The 24,058-nt window shown below is 42.7% G+C and overlaps 1 protein-coding gene across 2 annotated transcripts in view; it reads right to left on the reverse strand.

Annotated features, from left to right (window-relative positions):
* The window catches only part of LOC140206391 (ADAMTS-like protein 2), a 146,701-nt gene that overhangs the window by 72,358 nt on the left and 50,285 nt on the right, over positions 1-24,058 (reverse strand). For both annotated transcript variants that reach the window (XM_072274757.1, XM_072274756.1), the window contains exons 4-9: positions 9,358-9,433; positions 7,454-7,556; positions 6,086-6,231; positions 4,274-4,397; positions 3,094-3,174; positions 2,796-2,971 (exon numbers count right to left, since the gene is read on the reverse strand). In XM_072274757.1, coding sequence (XP_072130858.1) covers positions 2,796-2,971; positions 3,094-3,174; positions 4,274-4,397; positions 6,086-6,231; positions 7,454-7,556; positions 9,358-9,433 — 706 coding nt within the window. The remainder of the gene's footprint in view (positions 1-2,795; positions 2,972-3,093; positions 3,175-4,273; positions 4,398-6,085; positions 6,232-7,453; positions 7,557-9,357; positions 9,434-24,058) is intronic.

Here is a 24,058-nt window from a genome sequence, read left to right on the forward strand (position 1 = left end):
TGCTTTCCCTTGTACTATCTCAATGCACCGTTGAAATTAACTGATCTGTATGAACACTATGCAAAACAAGTTTTTCACCAGACATGTGTGACAACAATAAACCATTTTGTCAATTGTAAAGATATTAGTTGTGGAGAAAATACTCAGCTTGTTTGATGGTCAAAATATCCAAACTTGGAAAGGAGAATCTATTCACTTCCTGCTACAGCAGGTCATCTTCTGATGGGCAACCAATGGCAGGAGTGTGGGGGTGGGAATTGAAGGCAGGAAGTCCTGACATAGACAGCACTTCCCAAACTCACCCTGGGTATATGTCTAGCCCTCATCTTCTGTTCTCAAGAAAGGTCAGCAAAAATGAAACCCAAGAACCAGTGAAAGCTTAGTCTGTGTGTCCTACAGAGTGTTTGTTTCTTTACTGAACAATGAAATATTGATTACCATTGTAAGATGCAGTTTCTGGCAGATGAACTGACATTAATAAATTCCTAAAAGAGCTGGGGAGGGAGAGTTTTAGATCTCTCCATTTCATTCAGCCAGTTTTACCTCATCAACCACAATCTTAAAATAATGCATCTCCCAAAATACTTCAAATTTGGAGCTCCAAAATCTGCTATTTTTTTTAGCAAATGCTTTGAAAATTATCAAAGGAGACAACTATAGCAATGAGTCAGATAATCTCACATACACGAGATAGAGATATGCAGCATACTATGGGTATGTAGTGGTCAGTAATTTAATATGCATTTAGTTTGAAAAACCATCTTCAATCTATTACCTCTCAGCTACATAACTTTCATGAGAATTGGCAGCTAAAGATGCTGACTAGCCAATCCATACAAGGAAGGCAAATTGGATTTTTAACTCATTACAATTATTTGCTTATGTGAACGAATGGGTCTAGCTTAGATAGAAATTTTGGTTAGTATGGGTAAGCTGGGCAGAAGGTCCATTTCTACACTGTACTACCCTACAAGTCTAAATAACGGCAAGGGCTTACATGCCTTCAGACTTCTTATCTGTACAATACATTTTCCACAGTAATTTACCACATTATTAGAGTTAAGAAAGTTGATATCTGGGAGTAAAGCATTACCAACATAGATATAAAACTGGCAGAGACAAAATTCAGAGACTGGAGCTGAATAATGTTTATCAGAGCGGAGGGAAGCATGCTGTGGTTTTCTCTTGGGATCGCAATTGCTGACTTTTATGGAACAAAATGTGTGGGAAGCCCACAGAACTAATACCAGGAATGGTCAGTTATTCTATTAGAAAATCTGTAACTACCAGATTTTACAACACTCAGAGGAGATTGATTAAAGAATTAAAATCTTGATGTATCTTTGCATGGTGGACATGAAGAGGTTGTTTCCTCTCCTGTAAATGTAGAAATAGGACTCGCTGTTTAAAAGACAAAAAGGCTACTATTTTAACAGAGATGAAAAGATATTTTCCCCTCATCATCATGGTCTTAGGAAAACTCTTGCCCAAAACTGATGTCTTTAAATATTTTGAAGGAAAATATGGAACAATTCTTGACAAAAGGGGGGGGGGGGGGGTGAAGTGTTGCGAGATTTTGAATTTAAGGTCACAATAGCAGGAAGATGAGAGAACCTTGGTGAACTGAGCTGAAAACCCTAATTGTACCTTAGACTAGATTTCCCTCAATTTGCACTGATGTCATTATTTATTTTTGTTTATTTTGTCATGCAAGTTATGCATAATTAAGGTTATTTAAGCTTATGTAATTTATGTGTGCCATGCTTGGAATTATGAGACTCCTTTCTAAATCATTAGAGAACTGGGTCTAATTCTGGGCAGGCTTTAAGGGAGTACTGGTGAGTTTAGGCTGGATTTTGACTGAAGAATTCAACCCCCAATCCTACAAATGGCAGCTTCACACCAACTAACCCCTTAACCGCTAGCACATATGACTGATTGCACAGTTCATCGTGTACTGGAGGTCAACTGTATGGTCAGACTGAAATAGCTAGATTTGTGCTTTTTTTTGGGAAGACAATGCAGGGAGATGTGAATTCATGTGGCTTCAAAATACTTGGAATTAAAAACCAGGGGTAAGATGGAGTTATCTGAAAGGGTGGTGGAAGTTTTCAATAGCAATATAAATGCAGTATTTGAAGAGAAAGCATTGCACACTATTGTTTTTAATATAGAACAAGCAAATGCACATCTTTAAATGATCCAGTTTCATCACAATGAGCTGAGAGCTACACATACAGGTATGTGCTGCATCATTCTCCAATTCCATTCGTCAATACCTGGTCTGCCTCAGGCAGATTTAGGACAGCTTGAGCTGTACAAACAGTTATGTGTCCTAAGGTACAGAGAGACTAATGGAGAGAAAAAAAAAGTCAGTGAGGCTGGTGCACATCGATGCCCAATAGCATTGCACACACAGAAAGGATAGATTTGTTGTGTTCCAGTTAAGTACTCAATTAAGTCCAGGAAATAACCAACAGCTGGAACAGAACCATAGCAACAGGCCTAATTTATGTGGAAATTTAAAAATTTTTCAAATTAAAAGATGACAAGGAACAATATTTCAAGGCAGTGATCCTGCTTCTCCTGAGATTAGAGGTTACCCTCTTTCCATGCAAAGTCTATTGTCCTTTTCTTGTACATTCCCATCTATTTCTGGCTCTTATACTAAGTACTTGTTGATAGGACATACAATTAACCTATGGGTTCAGGTGACTGGCATTGAGCACACATAGGGTATAAACTTGTGAGCAAAAGGTATAGCGCCTGCTCTGGGTGTTATCTGTGTTACGTACCATCACATTGAGTCCTTGGTTGGTTGGTCCTTGGGCAATAATGTATTCAAAGCCATCAGACAGCGGATTCGCAGGTCGTCTGTACTTGAACACTGTACCGGCCACTCGAAAATTCCGAGGATTGTCAATCGCTGTGTTCCCATTAAAGAAAAAGTAGCCACCTTCATCTGCAAGAGCTTTGGGGGGGGGGGGGGGGCGAGAGAAAAGGAAAGCAATAATATATATTGTGTTGTTCGTGAGGAAGGAAGAGGTGAGGGGAAAAGGGATTAAAAAGTATGAAACGATTTAGCAGAATTACCTAGAATATTTTCTGTTTTTCTCCGTTCAATTATTTGGATGTCAGAAGCACCAACAGGAATGTTTGTAATAAAGAGGTAACCTGCAGTACAAAGAAGATGAGGACATCAAACCCCAATCACTTCCACTACCTCTGAATGCAACCATTAAGAAGTGTCTGGTGCAATTAAACCCTAGCCTAACATGGATTTCTGACCTTCAATCGCAGAAAAACTTCTCCAGGGGTTGCAGACAAGTTTTAGTCACATTTTGCGTGACTGGTTGGTAAATACCAAATACCACATTCATATTACACTGGCTTTCCAAACAGTCCTCACTCCCTTCACCTCAAACTTGACATCGGTGCCTACAGCCGTTTAAGAAGAAAGCTTAGGAATTCCCTCCTCAAACCTTCCTACATCTTTTCAGTAGATCTCTTATAACCTCCTTCCTTGACACAGCTTCTGGTCACCAATTCTAATGTGTCCTTCTTGCGGGGAAAATATCTTTCTGTTGTTCTGTTCAATTTTTATCTGAAGACAAGCCTGTGAAATATTAGGTTAGATTTTGTGATGTCTGAGGCACTTTACAAAGTCAAGCCACTGTTCGCATGATCTGATGGCTCAGTCAATCCATGGCTTCCATTCAACGTTATAGTCATAGTCATACTTTATTGATCCCGGAGGAAAATGGTTAATCCACAGTGATCCAAAATGATAAGTGAGAACAAGAGACTCCACAGGATTGATATTAAAACAACTCAGGAAAGCAGCTAACATGATCAAGGACCCACTCCCACCCCAGTCATTCTCACCGTCCTCTCTCCCCCCCACCCCCAACCCATCAGAAGCCCGAGAGCACGCACCACCAGACTTGAGGGCTACTTCAATCCTACCGTTATCAGATGAACTCTTGGCCCCCTAATCCACCTTGTCGTAGCCCCGACCCTTACTGTGCACCTGCACTGCACCTTCTCTATAATTACACTGTACTTTGCATTTCTTTGTGTTTGTTATCTCATTGTAATCACAAATGGCATGACCTATCTGGATGGCACACAAAAAACTTCTCACTGTCTCTCAGTACATATGACAATGATAAACCAGTTACTATTACCTCTCACAATGTCAGGATGCCTTTCACCCCCATGAATATCCACTGTTAATCTGAGAGACAAACACAAAACCGAACTGCATTCTAACCTAAGTGTGTGATGCCTCGTCGATAGGTGCCTGAGATCCGGAAACAGGTGCTGCCATCGCCGCCACACAGTCCACATTTATCCAGCCTTTTGGAGGAATAAAGGAGGCCGTCGCATCCGATGGGCTGCAGAGAAAACACTGTTACCATCCTGATGACTTGACAAGCCAGTGATCTATTGAATATCAATCAACCTCCCTCACCCTGAAATCCTGCAAAGTGCCCATTCAAATCCCTTTTACATCTGCTTCCACCACCATGACAGACAGTGGTAGTTGTGTAGTGCAGAAACAGATTCTTCAGCCCCCGATGACCATCAAACAACCATTTACACCAGGGGATCCCAAGCTGGGGTCCACAGACCCCTCAGTTAATGGTAGGGGTCCATGGCCTTTTAAAAAAAAAGGTTGGGAACCTCTGCTTTATACTCCCCAACCTACCATTAACTCCCCCCAGTTTTCTTCCACTTACATCGAGTAGAGAGCAAGTTTGCAAATCTGGCAGGAAAAAAGATGTTGGAAATGGCGAGGGTAGAGCACTGCAGGAGGGATGTGGAGAAATGGCAGAGGAATGCCAGGGGCAGGGGGGTGGTGTGAGTGCAGACACACCCATCGCTGAGACACCAGGCTAGGTCAATTGATACCAAACAATTATTTATTGAATGTCTCTCTGGTGGTTCCCACTCCCTCTCCCTTCCCCTTTTCTCAGCCATGATTCTCCTCTCCCTGACCCTTTCCCACTCTCAGTCCACAATAGAGACCCAGATCAGAATCAAGTTTATCATCACTCACACGTCATGAAATTTATTTCGTTTTTGCAGTAGTACAGTGCAATACATAAAATTACTGCCGTGCTGTGCACATATGGTACATACTTGGATCTCAAATCCCCAGCTGGTGTAAGCCAATACAAACCATGTCCATAAGTTTCTTCTGTTTATCATATCTGTAATTCCTCAAAACAATCAATTCAACTTGTTGGAAATATCCATTAACAAATCCATACTGGCTCTGTCAAATCAGATTGGATTTCTTGGAGCAACCAGCCACGGCTTCATTTTATGTATTTTACTAGCTTCCCATAAGAAACTAATATGTTCATAATTGACAAATTTCTTATGTAATGTAATTACATTGGAAGTCTTCCAATCTAACAGGTAATTCTTGAATGAAGGGAAACATGGTAGATTCTAGTCAAGATATCTGCAATTGTCTTATCTATTCCCCTTTAAAAGTCTGAAATATTAGTCGTTGGAGTGAGGAGTTGTCAGTTTTCTGGGGCATCATTCTTTTCTAATATCCCCTTATTGCTCAATCTTCCATTCATCATTCAAACCTTCAAATTTTCAATTATTTTATCCTTTTTATCTAAAAATAATCTTCAGTGTTTGGCAGAGAAAACTCAAGTGGTGAACTGCTCTGTCCTCTTACAATAAACCAATTCTACACAAGCTGAAACCACAAGTTATTCAACCTGAAGCAAGATATCTAGTGAGAGAATCGCACCACAAGATATTATAATCATACAGCACAGAAACAGGCCCTTCAGCCCACAATGCTCATGCTAGCTGCTGTACCCATCCATATTAATCCCACTTAACCACATTTGATCTGTAGTTTTCTACGCCATTCTCCTTGTCAAGATGGTTCTTAATGTAGTGGGAGTATAGGCCACCATTTCTATTTCAGGCAGAATATTCCAGACTCTAATCACCCTCTGTGGGGGGAAAAAAAACCTTCAATCCCTTCTATTCCTCTCTCTCCTCACCTCCATTGTCAGAGCTTCTTTGAGCTGAATAGAATATACTGCCTCACCTCACATTGGCCAGTGATACAGACACCCTGATATGTTCTGTCTCGGCAAGATGTCCCATCTTGAGCAGTAACCATTAACTGCCGTTCTCCGTCAGTAGTAGTGCACTGCAGGTCACACGGCTTGTTTGAAATATTAATGTAGTCATCTGTTTGACAACAAAATAGAGTGGTGTAATCACAGTCCAGACATTCCACATCATGAAAAACAATTTACAATCTGCCCAAGTTGGGAGAGCTTTTGATATCTAGATTTCTGACTTTGACAAAGAGCCAGGAATTTATAAACAGCAACCGAACAGCAAAATCTCATTCCATCGCTCAAAATAATTCCGATGCGGGGCCAACAACATACACGCACACCCGTGCGCACGTGCACTCACCTTGCGATAATTGTTATAAATGGGCACATTGTGAAGTCAATAATACAACTGCTTATTGTGCAAAGTAACGTTTAACTGACCACACATTGCAAGTTGCCCACAGTAGACCTCACAGTGTGTCAGTTTATAGCAATTAGATGTTATGGCAAAACGTGATGTGAGATTACCAGTGCATGTGTGTTCTTGGTTTCGCATCAGAATTACTTGGAGGGATATAAAGTCATGAGGGGATGGTGGATAAGTTGGATGGTCAGGGTCTTTTTATCCCCAGGATAGGAAGTCTGGAGGGCATAGAATTAAGGCGAGTTGGGAAAGATTTAAATGGGACCCAACAGGTAATTTTCTCCACACAGAGGGTAGTAAGTATGAGGAAAAAGCTGCCAGCAGAAGATGCAGAGGCAAGTAAAAAATGCAATGTTTAAAAGTCATTTGGACAGGTACATGGATAGATAAGTTCTAGAGAAGGGTTTCCTAACCTCGGGTCCATGAACCCCTTGCTTAATGGTATTGGTCCATGGTATTAAAATGGTTGAGAACCCCCGGTCTAGGGGGATATATGCTAAATGCAGGCAGATATGACTAGCTCAGATAAAAATCTTAGCTAATATGAATGAGTTGTGTTGAAGGACCAGCTTCAATACTGAGCAACTCTATAACTGTGACAGAATGGTATATTTGCCACCCTAACTGTCAATTATGTACCACCTTCAATATAACTGGTGATCCATAGGCAATTGGGCTTCAAGAAGCACCTTGAGTAAGAAAGAGTGGCAAGAGCCTTTAGAAAGGAATTCAGGATCTAAATAGCTAAAGGCTTATCTATTAAAGAAAAGCAAATTACTATCAGAAGAATGCAAAGATCACAAAGCAATGCTGGTCTGGAGGAGTTTATAGTGGTGGAATTTATAAATTACCTGCAAGTGCCTTTGCAAAATGCAACTAGAGCTCTGTTTGCTATGATAATTGTAGTAAGTTTATCAAACCTTACCTGGATACAATGGAACCCAGTGATAATATCGGCCACTAAATGCTTTGGCATTGAAAGCTGAACATTGCTGTTGTTTGAAACTTGCAACATTATTTGGACAAGGCTGTGCATAAACAGAAAAAATATAATGAACACCAAGAAACAAAAGTACCACATTTATTTAGCACCTTTCACAGGACCCTGGAATACTTTACAACTAAGTACACCTTGAAACGTAGGGAATTTTGTAATATAGAAAACACAGTGGCTAAGTTGCACACAGCAAGATCCCATAATAAGACAATGCCAAAAGGGCAGAATTAGGCCATTCAGCCCATCAAGTCTGCTCCACCATTCCATCATGGCTGATCCCGGATCCCACTCAACCCCATACACCTGCCTTCTCGCCAAATCCTTTGATGCCTTGACCGATCAGGAAACAATCAACTTTCACCTTAAATATTTTGACAGATGTAGTCCCCACCACAGTCTGTGGCAGAGCATTCCACAGACTCACTACTCTCTGGCTAAAAAAAACTCCTCCTCAACTCTGAGGCTGTGGCCTCTAGTTCTGGATACCCCCACCACAAGAAACATCCTCTCCACATCCACCCTACCTAGTCTTTCCAACATCTGGTAGGTTTCAATGAACTGTTCTTCCCCCCAACCCTGGCATTTTTCTAAATTCCAGTGAGTACAAGCCCGAATCTGCCTATCTTAACCCCTTCATTCCCAGAATCCTCATGAACTTCCTCTGGACTGTCTCCAATGACAACACATCCTTTCTGAGATAAGGAGCCCAAAACAGTTGACAATACGCCATGTGCAGTCTGACAAATACCTTATAAAGGCTCAGCATTATCTCCTTGCTTTTATATTCTATTCCCCTTGAAATAAATGCCAACATTGCATTTGCCTTCTTTACCACTGACTCAACCTGTAAATTAACCTTCTAGGACTCTTGCACGAGGACGCCCAAGTCTCTCTGCACCTCTGATGTTTGAACCTTCTCCCCATTTAGATAACAGTCCGCACCATTGTTCCTTTCACCAAAATGCATTATCATATATTTCCCAGCACTGTGTTCCATCTGCCACTTTTTTTGCCTGCTGCAATCGCATTGTTTCCTCAGCACTACCTACCCCTCCACCCATCTTCATATCATCCACAAACTTTGCCACAAAGCCATGCAAGCAATGTGATCATCCACCAAAGTTGGTAGTTGATTACACTGAGACCAGAATCACAGAGAACCCCACATATTTATCCAAAATAATGCACTTAGATAGAATGTTCATCTAAAGAGCATGCACAATTTACCAGTCATATATAACATGAAAAAAGGACCTTTGCCCACCACGTCCATCAAGTACTGATCTACACTAATCCTATTTCCCTGCACTTCATCCGGAGCTTTCTTAACCATGGCAATTCAAAAGCACTAAAAGAGATCTGCCTGGATTCCAGACTCCAGCCGCTCCCTGGGTGAAAGAATTCTTCATTATATTCCCTCTGAATCTCTAAACTGATACCTCTGTTTTAAATGCTATCCTCTGGTCTTGCACACCGCTTCCTGATAACCCAGTGCTCTGCACCACTGTCTGGAGCTGTTCCTATACCAGAACCTTATGACTTGAAATCAAAAGTACTACGTTCTGAGGTGAGGAGCAGCACAAAACACAAGTCATTCCAGAGTGAACAATGACAAGGGATTCATTGTGAATCTCCTTGTTTACAGAGACAATAGGCAAGCAAAGGTACATTTGATCTCCTGGGGGACACAACATCAGTATCTCTGTGACCAGGCCAAATTCTACAGCCTCAGTGCAGACACTGTGTGTCAGGGGGCCTGTCCCCAAGGAAGAAGAGGGTGGTGAAGAGAAAAATGACAGAGAAGTCAAAAAGTCAGGACTGGCGACTCTTACCTGGATTTGACATAAGTGATAGCGTCTTGGCGATCCAGTGCAAAAAGTGCCATTTTTACTTTGTGAAATTATAAGCCTACAAAAAAAAAAACATTTTGACAAACTGTAAAGTAGCTTTGCATTTCAACGATATTGGATATTGAATGGACTAAGTGCTTCAGCATCTCACAGACCAGTTCATGCAACAAGCTGCATTAATACAAAAGAGGTTTCTATTCATCCAACGAAACAAGTCTCCCTAGTTGATAATGTCCCACTAAAACAGCAAATGATTCATAGTGACTGCTCATTCCTATTTCCCTTAATGTTGTATTGGTGTGGCACCTCCTGAACTAGTACAGTCACCATACTGAAGGTATTTGTCAAGCATTGTTAAACAGTTCTGAAACTTTGCCCCAAGGACTGCCTGTATGTATCCAATCAGGAAATTGTCCAAATTGAAGAGGAAGATTCTCAGAGGGAATGAGGTGGGGGTGGGGTGGTGGTGTTGGCTTCCCTGCACCTGGTTCTGGTCAATGGATGTAACCAATCACAAAGGTATTACAAAGGAACCTTGGTGAGCTGCTACTATGGATCTTGTTCTTGGTAAAAACTGCACCCATGCTGCCCAAGAGGTAGAGGGAAGCAGCAGTCATTAGGCAGGTTGCTTTACCATGGATAAACTGCTCTGATAAACAGAAATGGAGATTATTTCATCACATTCTTGCATTGTGTCTCATAGATCATAAAATGGTTCCCTGGAATGGTGTGGTAAAGCAATCAGCGTAGAATACAGAGCTTCTTATGGTCTTTCTCTGTCATTCAGCATATGGAGAGGGCACAGCACTGGATCAAAATAAGCTGCAGTAAGTTGTGTGCCCTTCTAGCCCATGTTAGTCATCACCACCTCTCTTCCAATTACCCAAGACATGCCCTCATCTCATTGCTGCTATCAGGGATGAGCTACAGGAGCCTAAAGGCATACATTCAACAATTCAGGAATAGTTTCTTCCTCTCTGCTATCAGATTTCTGAATGGACATTGAACCATGAACATTACCTCACTGCATTTTTATTTGTTTTTATTCTAGTTACTCACTGGGCGGAGCTAGGATGGTGCGAGAGAGCAGCTTCTTCAAGCTCATCTGTGGAAACAACTTAATTCTACCTTTAACGTCTCCTTTTTTCTTTTTCAAGGTGGATAGGGTTCTGTCAGTGCCCTTGACCTGCATCTGCACTCAAACTTTGGGTCTTTAGGGCAATGATTCTTGCTCTCGGGGCTCACAGACCAGCCGTTTTTCAATATCCCAAGGGCAAGGCTAGAAGACTAGCATGCCTTCGAAGTTCCTGTGGATGAGCTGATTCTATGGCTGTGCCGCCAACTGAAGAAAACGGAATATCGGAAACAGCTGATCAGCTGCCTGAGGTCTCTGTACTTGGCAAAACACTTGCTCTTGTTGGTGGCCGGGGGGGGTGGGGGTGGGGGGTTGAGTTTGCTGCTAATCCTCAAGTTGTAGAACTCAAAAAAACTGTGCAGATTTTAACACCATAAATCAGCGAGTTGTTTTGATTTTGATGGCCTCCCCTCTCACTGTGTGACACCACTCTGCCCCTTTATTAGGGAGAGATTGAGCCTGTGGCATGTCGAATTGGACAGATAAATGATTAGTTTTTCTGTTCTGCAGATCACAGTCTCTCTCGGGGGCTTTGCTATTGCTTGTTTTGTGGGTGATTGGCACCTAAATGTGGAGGAGGGGAGGGTTGGATGCTTTGCGGCTGCTTGTGCCTGGGGAGGGTGGGAGAGGAGAAGGGGGCTTTGGGGTTCTAACATTTTTACTGTCACTCATTCATTGGGGTACTCTTCTGTTTTCGTCTGCAAGGAGCAAGAATTTCTGGTTGTAATTTGTATACATTACCTGATATTCAATGAACTATTGAACTGTTAATTTAACTTTTTTAATATACACTTTTGACAGTGATTTACAATTATATATTGCAATGTACTGCTGGCACATAACAAATTTCATGACATACGCCAGTGATATTAAACTCTATTCTGATTCCATTTGCTTTTTACAACCTCGATGTACTTGTGTATGGCAGGATCTGTATGAAAGACACACAAAGACTTTTCACTGTACTTCAGTACCTGTAGCAGTAATCAATCAACAGAGGTACCGTTATGGTTGAGCCACCAGCTACCCCAGGAGTCTCGGTGAGCTCGCCGGCAATGGTAAATGCTATTAAATTGCCCCGATGTAGTTAAGTTGCCTCATTGCAGGTAACCCTAACCTGGTACTCAGAGGATATTAACACAACTCACCCGAATCCCTAAGTCTTTCTGCATGAGATCACAGATTATATTTTCTGAAGAGCCTTGAAGGAAACTGAATACTGTGCAACCAATGCATGTTCACTTTACCATGGAGATAGAGTCATTAATATAGCAGGAGAAAATGCTTGAACCCAGCACAGTGCCCTGATAAACTCCCATACAGATATCCTGGGACTGAGGTGGCCAGTCCCCAACAACCACAAGCATTTCCCCTTGGACATAGCGCAACTCCAGCCAGTGAAGAATATTCCTCCTGATTCCTGGTAACTATTTTGAATAGGTCTGCTCATTGCTAAGTACATCCTAACACTGTCATGACATCAAGTAGAATCACTCTCATCAATGCTGGAGTTCAACTCACTCTGCAGAACTAATACTGTGGTTTGGAACCAAGTGGTCCTGCCAATACCTGGCACAGATTAAGTGGGTCAAGAGTCCATTTTCTACGCTCCAACCTTCTTAATGCAATATTTCCTCTATTATTTTGTGTTAATTAATCCCTCAAGTTTTCTGGCCCACACCACAACAGTACAAGACCACCTTAGGGTGTTGAAAGGCCACATGCTGAAAATTAACAATTGTCCAAAATAAACAGGTCTATTTGCAATCATCTCATCTGTTAAACACCATAAATCCAAATGATCAAGTGTGCTTGAAAGAATTACAACAGAAAGCGACTAAGCTGCAGAAAACCTCAACATATACAGCCTACTGAAAGGCATGAAACAGAGAATCTGGAAATTTTGTTAAATTGGTTTGACTGGCAAACTCAAATTTTTGAAAACTACCCAATTATACAATAGGAACAAAATTTATAATATAGGAAATCCACTGCGTACATCATGCAATTTGGAACAAAAACATTAATTCTTCTAGGGACAATTGTATTCATTGTGTTGCAAATTCCTTAAGTATATTTTCTTAGAAAAGCCTAATCTTGTGTCAGGAACGTGGAGCACCCGACTGGAATGTGAACAACACACTTAAACTTTGTTCTGTTTACAGTTTGTGCCTTGGTTTCTCTCAAATGACCACATTATATTGTGGAGAACCAATTCAACTGGCTCCACTTGCTGCTTTTAACCCCACTCCCAACCACTCCTCATGCTGCCTTTAATCACATCACAAGTCAATCAGCTTTGTGCTACCTTGAGCAGCACCACCATGCATTCCCCCACCAACAGTCATCCAGCACCTACATTACTCTCAACATCTTCCCAGTTTACAGGAGGGTGTAAAAGATTTTTACATCATTCCCAACACCCAAGCAAAATCACCCAGTTGTATTTGAGGCCAATCTGACAACTCGCCACCACTTTGTGCTACCGTCAAAGCCACCCGCTCACACCTCTCTGTGCCACCTTCAAACCTCTCCCTCCACCTCCCAGTGCTGCCTTGACACCACCCTCCCATCCAATCAGTTCCTCCTGTTTTCACAACCACTGCCCCCAACCAGATCTCCTCATGACCTTTAATACTGCGATTTCCCCGCACTCTTCATAATAAGACTGCAAGAAATTGCTGAACACAGCACAGTCCATCACACAAACCAGGCTCCCTTCCTGCTGCTTTAGGAAAGCAGGCAACATGATCAAAGATCCCTGCTCCCCCCAGTCAATCCCACTTTTCCCCTCTCCCATCAAGCAGAAGGTACAAAAGCTTGAGAACACACACAAGCAGGCTCAAGTACAACTTCTACCCCATTATTATCAGACTCCTGAATGGATCTTTCATCAACAAAAATATGAATTCTTGACTTCACAATCTACCTCATCATGGCTTTGCACCTTATTGTCTATCTGTACTGTTCTTTCTCATGCACTTTAACACTATATTCTGCATCCTGTTTTTCTCATTACCACAATGTATTTCTGTAAAGCATAATCTGAACGATGGTATGTATATGAAAACTTTTCACTGTATCCAGATACATGTGACATCAATAAACCAATACTTTAGCACCAATCAGCATCCCACATTATTTTTAACAATTGTGCCACCAACAACCCACCTCCTTCTGTTTCAGGCATCCCTATACCAGCAACTCTAACCTAAGTCCACGTCTGGTCCTAAGTCATGCAATTCTTCACATTCACTTCTGAGACCCAAACAGACGGGATCTCTGGGCACTCCCAGTTGGTCCACCATGTCTACGTCTATCTGGTCTTTGATATCAATCTCATGCCCTTTCAGAAACCCAACCTGGAAAGATCCTTCACTTCAAACACATCATCTTGGTTTAATCAGCTGTACTTACCACAGAGGGGTAACGGACTGGACATACGTCCCTACAAAAGGAGGTGTAAGGCTCTCATTCCCTCCACTAGCCTGCAGGTCACCCTTGGGCAAGGTGTAGCACCTGCTCATCCCACCTCCCCCCACCCCTGATCAGGATCACATGAAACCATAGGAGCAGGTGGATGGTTGAATGAGTAGCTGGTGCATATCACAAGTCCTAGTTATGCGACTACGGACGCCAGGCAGGCTATCTCTGAAGAGTATTGATAATGGCTGGAGTCACCAGTCTTGTAAAGACACTGCCCAGAAGACGACAATGGCAAACGACTTCTGTAGAAAAATTCGCCAAGAACAATCATGGTCATGGAAAGACCATGATCGCCCATGCCATATGACATGACACATAACAAACAAACTTACCACCAAATACTGCTGCATGAAGAGAGACCAGGGGTAATATCTTTGGGATATACTGAAGATACGAAAGATGATTTATTATTCACCTTAGACAGAAAAAGCACTTCAGTAGCAGAGATAAGAATTCAACTTGCGTGCAAAGGTCCACAAACTAAATAAACCACCAATGATTTAATTGGCTATTGTTACAAGACTCAAGTAAAATGGAAGACAAAAAGAAATTGAACTAATCCATAAACTACTAACCAAACAATCCTGGAGGCAATCTAAAGATGTTGCTTGAACTATTACTGAAACTTGAATACAAATGTAGGTACTATTCATTCTCCCCAGTAAGTTTGCAGATGACACAAAGTTCGGTGGTGTTGTGAATAGTGTAGAAGACCGTCATTTTTATAATGGACCCAGACAGGATGCAACAGTACAACACAGTGTGGGTCCTCTGGCCCATGATATTGTGCCAACCTTTTAACTTACCCTACAGTCAATCTAGCCCTTCTCTCCTACATAGCCAATAACCTTCCATTTTTTTTCCATCCCTATGCCTATTATAGAGTCTCTTAAATGTTCCTAATGTATCAGCCTTTACCATCACCCCTGGCAACACGTTCCACACACCAACCTTTCTCTGTGTTAAAAACCTACTTCTGACATCTCCCCTAAACTTTCCTTCACACACCCTAAAACGATGCTCTCCGGTATTGGCCATTGCCACTATGGGGAAAAAAATAACACCGGCTGCCTACTCTATCTATGCCTCTTATAATCTTATACACCTCTACCAAGTTGCCTCTCATCCTCCTTCACTCCAAAGAAAAAAAGCCTTAGCTTGCTCAACCTTTCCTGATAATACACACTCTCTAATCCATGCAGCATCCTGGTAGATCACCTCTGCACCACTCTAAAGCTTCCTTATCATTCCTATAATGACTGACCAGAACCGAACACAATTCTCCAAGCGTGATCTAGGCAGGGTTTTATAGAGCTGCAATATTAACTCTCAGCTCTTGAACACAATCCCCCAACTAATGAAGACAGAAACACGATATGCCTTTTTAACAACCCGATCAATTGGGCAGCTAACTTGAGAGAACGATGGACTTTCACCATAGTAGAAAAAGGGAGGAGGTCCTGAAGAGAGAATTCAGGAAGTTAGGTAGGAAGCTGAAAGGTAGTAATGTCAGGATTGCCACCTGTGCCAGGTGCTAGCGAGTGCAAGAATATCATGATCAGGTGTATTAAGGTGTGGCTGAGAGACTGGTGTAGGGGGCAGGGATTCCGATTCCTGGATCACTGGGGCTTCTTCTGGGGGGGGTATGACCTGTACAAAAAGGACGGGTTACACCTTAACCCAAAGGGGTCCAGTATCATTGTGGGCACATTTAATAGAGCTGTTAGGGAGGGTTTAAACTAATTTGGCAGGGGGATGGAAACCAGAGTGATAGAGCTGAGGAAGGGAAAAAGAGAAATAAATCAAAGATAGTGTGCAACAGAGATTACAGAAAGAAAAGGCAGGAGGTGAGGCTTAATCAAAGGCAGTGGCATGAGTTACAGGGCAATAGAGGCATGATGCAGTTAAAATAGAAGGCAACAAATACTGGACTGAGAGTGTTGTATTTGAATGCACGCAGCACAAGGAATAAAATGGACGATCTTGAAATTCAGCTACAGATTGGCAAATATGATGTTGTGGCCATCTCTGAAACTTGGCGAAAGGATGGCTGCAATTGGGAGCTGAACATCCAAGGATATACAGTATATTGGAAAGATAGGTTAGATGGCAGAGGGGGTGGTGTATAAGAAATAATATTAAATCATTGGAAAGAGATGACACAGAATTGGATTGAGTTAAGAAATGGCAAGGGTAAAAGGACCTTAATGGCAGTTGTATACAGGCCTCCAAATAGCAGTTGGGATGTAGATTACAAATTACAGGCATGTCAGAAGAGCAATGTCATGATAATCATTGGGGATTTCAACATAAAAGTGGATTGGGAAAACCAGGTCAGTACTGGACCTCGAGAGAGAATTCATAGAATGTCTAAGGGATGGCTTTTTAGAACAACTTGTTGTTGAGCCCACTAGGGGATCAGCTGTGCTGGATTGGGTGTTGTGCAATGATCAGGAGGTGATAAGAGAGCTTAAGGTTAAGGAACCCTTAGGGATCAGTGATCACAATATGATCGAGTTCACATTGAAATTTGAGAGGGAAAAAATAAAATCCAATGTGTCTGCACTTCAGTGGAATAAAAGAAATTACAATGACATGAGAGGGGAATTGGCCGAAAATGACTGGAAATGGACATTTGCAGGAAGGACAGCAGAGTTTCTGTGAAAAATGTGGAAAGTGCAAGACAGATATATTCCCAAATACGAACAAATTTTCAAAGGGAAGAAGGACACTACCGTGGCTGACAAGTGAAATCAGAGCCAAATTAAAGCAAATGAAAGGGCATACAAGGAAGCCAGAGCTAGTGGGAAGATGAGGATTGGAAAGCTTTTAAAAACTTGCGGAAGGTCATTCAGAAGGAAAGGATGAATTATGAAGAGGAAGCTGGTGACTAATATCAAAGAATGTATCCTCGAGTTCTGAAGGAAGTAGTTGGAGAGATTGCGGAGGCATTAATGATGATCTTTCAAGAATTGATAGATTCTGGCATTGTACCGGATGACTGGAAAATTGCAAATGTTACTCCGCTATTTAAGAAGGGTGGGAGGCAGCAGAAAGGAAACTATAGACCTATTAGCCTGACATCAGTGGTTGGTAAGCTGTTGGAATCAATTGTTAGGGATGAGATTACGGAATACCTGGAGGCACATGACAAGATAGGCCAAAGCCAGCATGGTTTCCTGAAAGGAAAATCCTGCCTGACAAACCTACTGCAATTCTTTGAGGAAGTTACAAGCAGGGTAGACAATGGAGATCCAAAAGACGCGGAGTACTTGGATTATCAGAACGCCTTTGACAAGGTGCTGCACATGAGGCTGCTTAGCAAGATAAAAGCCCATGGAATTACTAGCGTGGGTGGAGCATTGGCTGGTTGACAGAAACAGAGTGGGAATAAAGGGATCCTATTCTGGCTGGCTACCAGTTACCAGTGGAGTTCCACAGGGGTCGGTGTTGGGACTGCTACTTTTTACAATGTATGTCAATGATTTGGACTATGGTATTAATGGATTTGTGGCTTAATTTGCCGATGATACAAAGATAGGTGAAGGAGCGGGTAGTGTTGAGGAAACAGAAAGCCTTCAGACAGACAGTGTAGGGAAATGGGCAAAGAAGTAGCAAATGAAATATAGTGTTGGAAAGTATATGGTCATGCACTTTGGGGGAAGAAATAAACAGGCAGACTATTATTTAGATGAGGAAAGAATTCAAAAATTCAAAATGCAGAGATGCCGAGGGACTTGGGAGCCCTTGTGCAAGATACCCTAAAGGTTAACCTCCAGGTCGAGTCAGTTGTGAAGAAGAAGAAAGCCCTCCCAAGTGGAGTCATTGGAACGTCGTCATGACGGCATTTTTTTTTTTTTTTAATAAGCAGGCTTTCTTATTTATACAAGGCCCAGTTGCTAGCTCGACACTCAACCCAGCACGGATGGAAAGCATGCAAGGGAGCTGGCTGGATTCAAACTCGGGAGCCTTTGCTCTAAAGTCCGGCGCTGATGCCATTACGCCACCAGCCGGCGCGGTTGTGAGGAAGGCAAACGCAAAGTTGGCATTCACTTCTAGAGCAGGGATATGATGTTGAGGCTCTATAAGGCACTCATGAGACCACGTGGAGTAATGTGTGCAGTTTTGGGCTCCTTATTTTAGAAAGGATATACTGACATTGGAGAGGGTTCAGAGAAGACTCACAAGAATGATTCCAGGAATCAAAGGGGTTACTGTATAAGGAACGTCTGGCAGCTCTTGGGCTGTATTCCCTGGAGTTCAGGAGAATAGGAGAATGGTGGGGGGGGGGGGGGGGGCAGGGGGAATCTCATAGAAACATTCCAAATGTTAGAAGGCCTGAACAGATTAGATATGGCAAAGTTATTTCCCATGGTAGGGGATTCTAGGACAAGAGGGCATGACTTCAGGATTGAAGGACGTCCTTTTAGAACTGAGGTGCAGAGAAATTACTTTAGTCAGAGGGTGGTAAATCTGTGGAATTTATTGCCACGAGCGGCTGTGGACGCCAAGTCACTGGGTGTATTTAAGGCAGAGATAGACAGGTTCTTGATTAGCCAGGGTACAGGGTGAAGGCAGGGGAGTGGGGATGACTGGAAGAATTGGATCAGCCCATGATTGAATAGCGGAACAGACTCGATGGGCCGAATGGCCTGCTTCTGCTCCTATATCTTATAGTCACCCCAAGATCCCCATTCCTCAACACTGCTAAGGATTCTACTATTAACCTTGTACTCTGCTTTCAAGTTCAATCTTCCAAATTGCACCAATATCACACTTTTCTGGATTACCACTGCCACTTCTCAGTCCAGCACTGCATCCTGTGTTACAAAGTAAATTATGACAATCATCTACACTATCCTCGACACCACTAAACTTCGTGTTATCTGCAAAATTACTAACCTGTCCTTCCATTTCCTCATCCAAGTCAATCATAAAAATCAAAGAGCAGGAGTCTCAGAACAGATCCCTGCAGAACACCACTGGTCACCGATCTTCCAGCCTCTGCCCCCGTGGCAAGCCACTTCCAAATCCATGCAGTCAAGTTTCCATGGATCCCATGTTTCATAACTTCCTCAAGGAACTTTGTTAAACACTTTACTAAAAGCCACACCCATTAATTCTACATTCCCTTTGCTTATTCACTTCCTCCAAAGGTCAATCAGACCATAAGACATAGGAGCAGAATTAAGCCATTCAGCCCATTGAGTCTGCTCTGCCATATCATCATGGCTGATCCCAAATCCCACTCAACCCCATACACCTGCCCTCTCACTACATCACTTGATGCTCCGACCAATCAGGAAGCTATGAATTTTCACTTTAATTATACTTTCGGTCTTGGCATCCACAGATGTCTGTGGCAAAGCATTCCAGGTTCATTACTCTCTAGCTAAAAAAATTCCTCCTTTACTCTGTTCTAAAAGGTCGCCCTCTGCCTTCTAATTCTGGACATCCCCATGATAAGAAACATCCTCTCCACATCCACCTTATCTAGTCCTTTGAACATATGGCAGGTTTCAATAAGATCCCCATACATTCTTCGAAATTCTAGTGAGTACAGGTACAAACCTGCCAAACACTCCTCATATCTTAACCCCTTCATTCCCAGAATCATCCTCATGAATTTCCTCTGGACCGTCTCCAATGACAACACATCCTTTCTGAGATATGGGGCCCAAAACTGTTGACAATACAGCAGGTGAGCCTGACTAGTGTCTTATAAAGCCTCAGCATTATCTCCTTGCTTTTATATTCTATTTCCTTTGAAATAAATGCCAACATGGCACTTGCCTTTGTTACCACAGACTCAATCTGTGAATTAACCTTCTGGGAGTCTTACACAAGGACTCCTAAATCCCTTTGCACCTCTGATGTTTGAATTTTCTCCCCATTTAGGTAATAGTCTGCACTACTGCTTCTTTTACCAAAATGCACTATCATATATTTCCCAACATCTGCCACTACTTTGCCCATTCTTCCAATTTGTCCAAGTCCTTCTGCAATCGCAATGCGTCCTCAGCACACCTACCCTTCCAACTATCTTCATATCATCCGCAAACTTTGCCACAAAGCCATCAATTCCATTATCTAAATCATTGATAAACAATATGAAAAGTAGCAGTCCTAACACTGACCCCTGAGGAACACTAGTTACTGGCAGCCAACCAAAAAAAGGCCTCAGTCCTCCGGAACCATGTCAGAATCAATTGATTCTTGAAAGATCATGATCAATGCATCCGTTATCTCTCTAGCAACCTCTCTCAGGATTTTGGGATATAGTTCATCTGGTCCAGGTGACTTACCACCTTAAGGCCTTCCAGTTTGCCTAGCACATTTTTCTTTGTAATAACAATGGCACTCACTCCTGCTCCCAAATACTCACGGACCTCTGGCACACTGCTAGTGTCTTCCACAGCGAAGACTGATGCAACGTACTTATTAAGTTCATCCGTGATTTCTTTGTCCCCCATTACTACCTCACCAGCATCATTGTCCAGTGGTCCAATATCAACTCTCGCCTCCCTTTTACTCTTTATACAACTGAAAAAACTTTTGGTATCCTGCTTCACATTATTGGTTAGTTTGCCCTCATATTTCATTTTCTCCTCTCTTATGGCTTTTTTAGTTGCCTTTCATTGGATTTTAAAAACTTATCCAACAATTTTCCAACTTCCCACTCACTTTGCTACATTATATGCTCTTTCCTTGGCTTTTCTGCAGTCCTCAACTTCCCTTGTCAGCCACAGTTGCCTACCCCTGCCATTTGAGAACATCTTCCTCTGTGGGGCATATTTATCCTTTACCTTGTGAACTATTCCCAGAAACTTCAGCTACCTCTGCTCTGCCATCATCCCCACCAGTATCCTCCTCCAAACCACCTGGGCAAGCGCCTCTCTCATGCCCCTGTAATTCCCTTTATTCCACTGCGATACTAATACATGTGACTTATGTTTCTCCCTCTCAAATTGCAGTACAAATTCAATCATATTATGATTATTGCACCTCTTCAGGGTTCCTTTACCTTAAGCTTCCTGATAAAATCTGGAATGTTACACAACACCCAATCTAGGATAGCCTTTCCCCTAGTAAGCTCAAGCACAAGCTGCTCTAAAAAGCCATCTTGTAGGCATTCACCAAATTCCCTCTCTTGTGATCCAACACCAACCTGATTTCCCCAATCCTTTGCATATTGAAGTCCCCATTACAATTGTGACATTACCCTTACTACGTGCGTTTTCCAGCTCCCTTTGCAATCTCAACCCCACATCTTGGCTACTATCTGGAAGCCTATACAAGATTCCCATAATGTTTTGTTTTGAAACAGGGGCAGTTTCTTAACTCCACCCACAAAGATTCAACATTCTCAGACCTTATGTCACCTCCTTCTAAAAAATGACAATTTCACCTCTTACCAATGCCTACACCTTCCTGCCTGTCCTTTCAATACAAAATATATCCTTTGATGTTAAGCTCCCAACTATGACCTCCCTTCAGTCGCGACTCAGTGATGCCCACAACGTCATGCCGACCAATCTCTAATTGTACCACAAGTTCATCCACCTTATTCCGAATACTACGTGCATTTAAATACAGCATCTTCAGTCCTACATCCTTTGCCCCTTTGAACGTCGTCTCTGTACAATTTAACTCTTTACACTGTCTTTATGTGTACCCAATCATTGCCTTGTCCGTCCTTACATTCATATTACATCCATCACCTACCTGTAAACCTGCTGGTTCACCCTCAGCTCTATCATACTAGTTCTTATACCCCTGCCATATTAGCTTAAACCACTCCCAACAGCTCTAGCAAACCTGCCCGCAAGGATATTGGTCCCCCTCAGATTCAAGTGCAACCTGTCCCTTTTGTACAGGTCACAGGCCCAGAAGAGGTCCCAATAATCCAGAAATCTGAATTCCTGCAACCTCGTTCTATGCCTATCCTCCCTGTCACATGGCACAGGCAGCAATCCCAAAGGTACTACCAGAGAGGTTCCACCTCAATTTCCTTCCTCACTCCCTGTACGCTACTTTCAGGACCTCCTCCCTTTTTCTACCTATGTTGTAGTTACCAATATGTACCATGACTTCTGGCTGCTCACCCTCCCTTTTCAGGATATTGTGGAGCAATTCAGAAACATCGCCGACCCTGGCACCTGGGAGGCAAATTATCATCCCCATTTCCTTTATGCATCCACAGAACTGCCTGTTTGTTCCCCCTTACTACAGTGTCCCCTGTTACTGCTGCCATCCTCTTCAGTTCCCTACCGTTCTGAGCCACAGGGCCCAGAGGCACAGCCACTGCTGCTTCCCACAAGTAGGCGTCACCCCCAACAGTACTCTAAATGGAGTAGTTATTGTTGAGGGGGTTGGCCACAGGGTTCTCCACTATCTGACATTTTCCCCTCCCTCTCTTTACAGTCACCCATTTATCTGTCTGCTGTAGCCTGGGGGTGACTACCTCTCTTTAGCTCCTGTCTATCACCTCCTCACTTTCCCTAACAAGCCGAGATGATCATCCCTAATAAGACTATGATTTTCCAAATGCTCATAAATCCTACCCTCTATAAGCTTGCTCTCCACTAACATAACACTCACTGGTCCATAATTCCCAGGAATATCCCTATTAGCTTTCCTGAATGAAGAAATCCTCTTTGACCACTGGGGATACAAAGATAATTACCAACTCCCTAACAATCTTCTCCCTTGCTTCCCATAGCAAGCTGGAGTATATTCCATCCAGCCCCAAGCACTTATCTATCCTAATATTTTCCAAAAGCTCCAAAACTGCCTTTCTTAACCTCAATGTGCTCCAGCAGATTAGCCTGTTTTACGCTGACCTCACATTCCTCAAGACCCATCTCATAGGTGAGCATTGAAGCAAAATATTTGTTAAGGACCTCCCCGACCTATTCCGATTCCTACTTTATCTCTGAACAGTCCTACACCCACTCTAGTCATTCTTCTGTTCAAGTACATGTAAAACACCCTTCCATGGGATTTTCCCTAATCCTACATGCCAAGGCCTTCTCATGTCCCCTCCTAGCTCTACTTTCTTAAGCTCCTTCCTGCAAACCCAAAACTCTCAAGAATCCATTCTTAGTTTTACTTCCTAAATCTTAAGTACACTTTCTTCTTCCACTTGACTAAATTTTGCCACCTCTCTTATCAATCATGGTTCCTTCACCCTACCATCCTTTCCCTGTATCAGTGGGACAAACGTGGCCGGCTGGTGGCGCAGTGGCATTAGCGCCGGACTTCAGAGCAAAGGCTCCCAAGTTCGAATCCAAGTCAGGCCACCCCCCGAGCACACTTTCCATCCGTACCGGGTTGAGCGTTGAGCTAGCCACTCGGCCTCGAAAAAAACAAGGGTCGAGTCAGGAACGTTCATACCATGACCCAGTTAGTCCGAAAGGAGACGACTCCTGACACTACTCTCCAGACAAGAATGGCTGACTGTCTGGTGCGACGCGCTAGGAAGATAGGAAGAAAGGAAGTGGGACAAAGCTATACAGAATCCCATGGAAGTGCTCCATAAATAAACTTCACATTTCCACTGTGAATTTCCTTGAAAAGTTTTAGATTTACAGTTCCACATTTCTGCCCAACACAATCCTAATTTGCCCTCCCCCAATTACATACATCCCACACTCAAAACATCGACTGTTTATTCCCCTCCATGCTGCCTAACCTGCTGAGTTCCTCAAGCACATTGTGTGCATTACTCTAGATTTCCAGCACCTACAGAATCTCTTCTGTTTCCATACCTATCCTTGTCTACAGCAGTGCTAAAAGTTAGGGAGCTGTGGTCACCATCTCTGAAATACTCGCACACCAAGAGATCTATCACCTGACCAGGTTCACTGACTAGTACGAGATCCAGTATGACCTCTCCCCTAATCAAAAATCTTTGTCATAATTTCCCCATAATAAATATTTTGAAGAATAGCATTCATAAAGATGGTTCAGACTTCAAGAAAAAGGCTTGCCAGAGAGACTTCTCATCAGTGACATCAGCACCTGACACCCAGTCTGCCTTCACAATGCACAACTCGAGTA

The sequence above is a fragment of the Mobula birostris genome, chromosome 12 (assembly GCF_030028105.1).
Source record: "Mobula birostris isolate sMobBir1 chromosome 12, sMobBir1.hap1, whole genome shotgun sequence".
In the NCBI taxonomy this organism is placed as follows: domain Eukaryota; kingdom Metazoa; phylum Chordata; class Chondrichthyes; order Myliobatiformes; family Myliobatidae; genus Mobula; species Mobula birostris.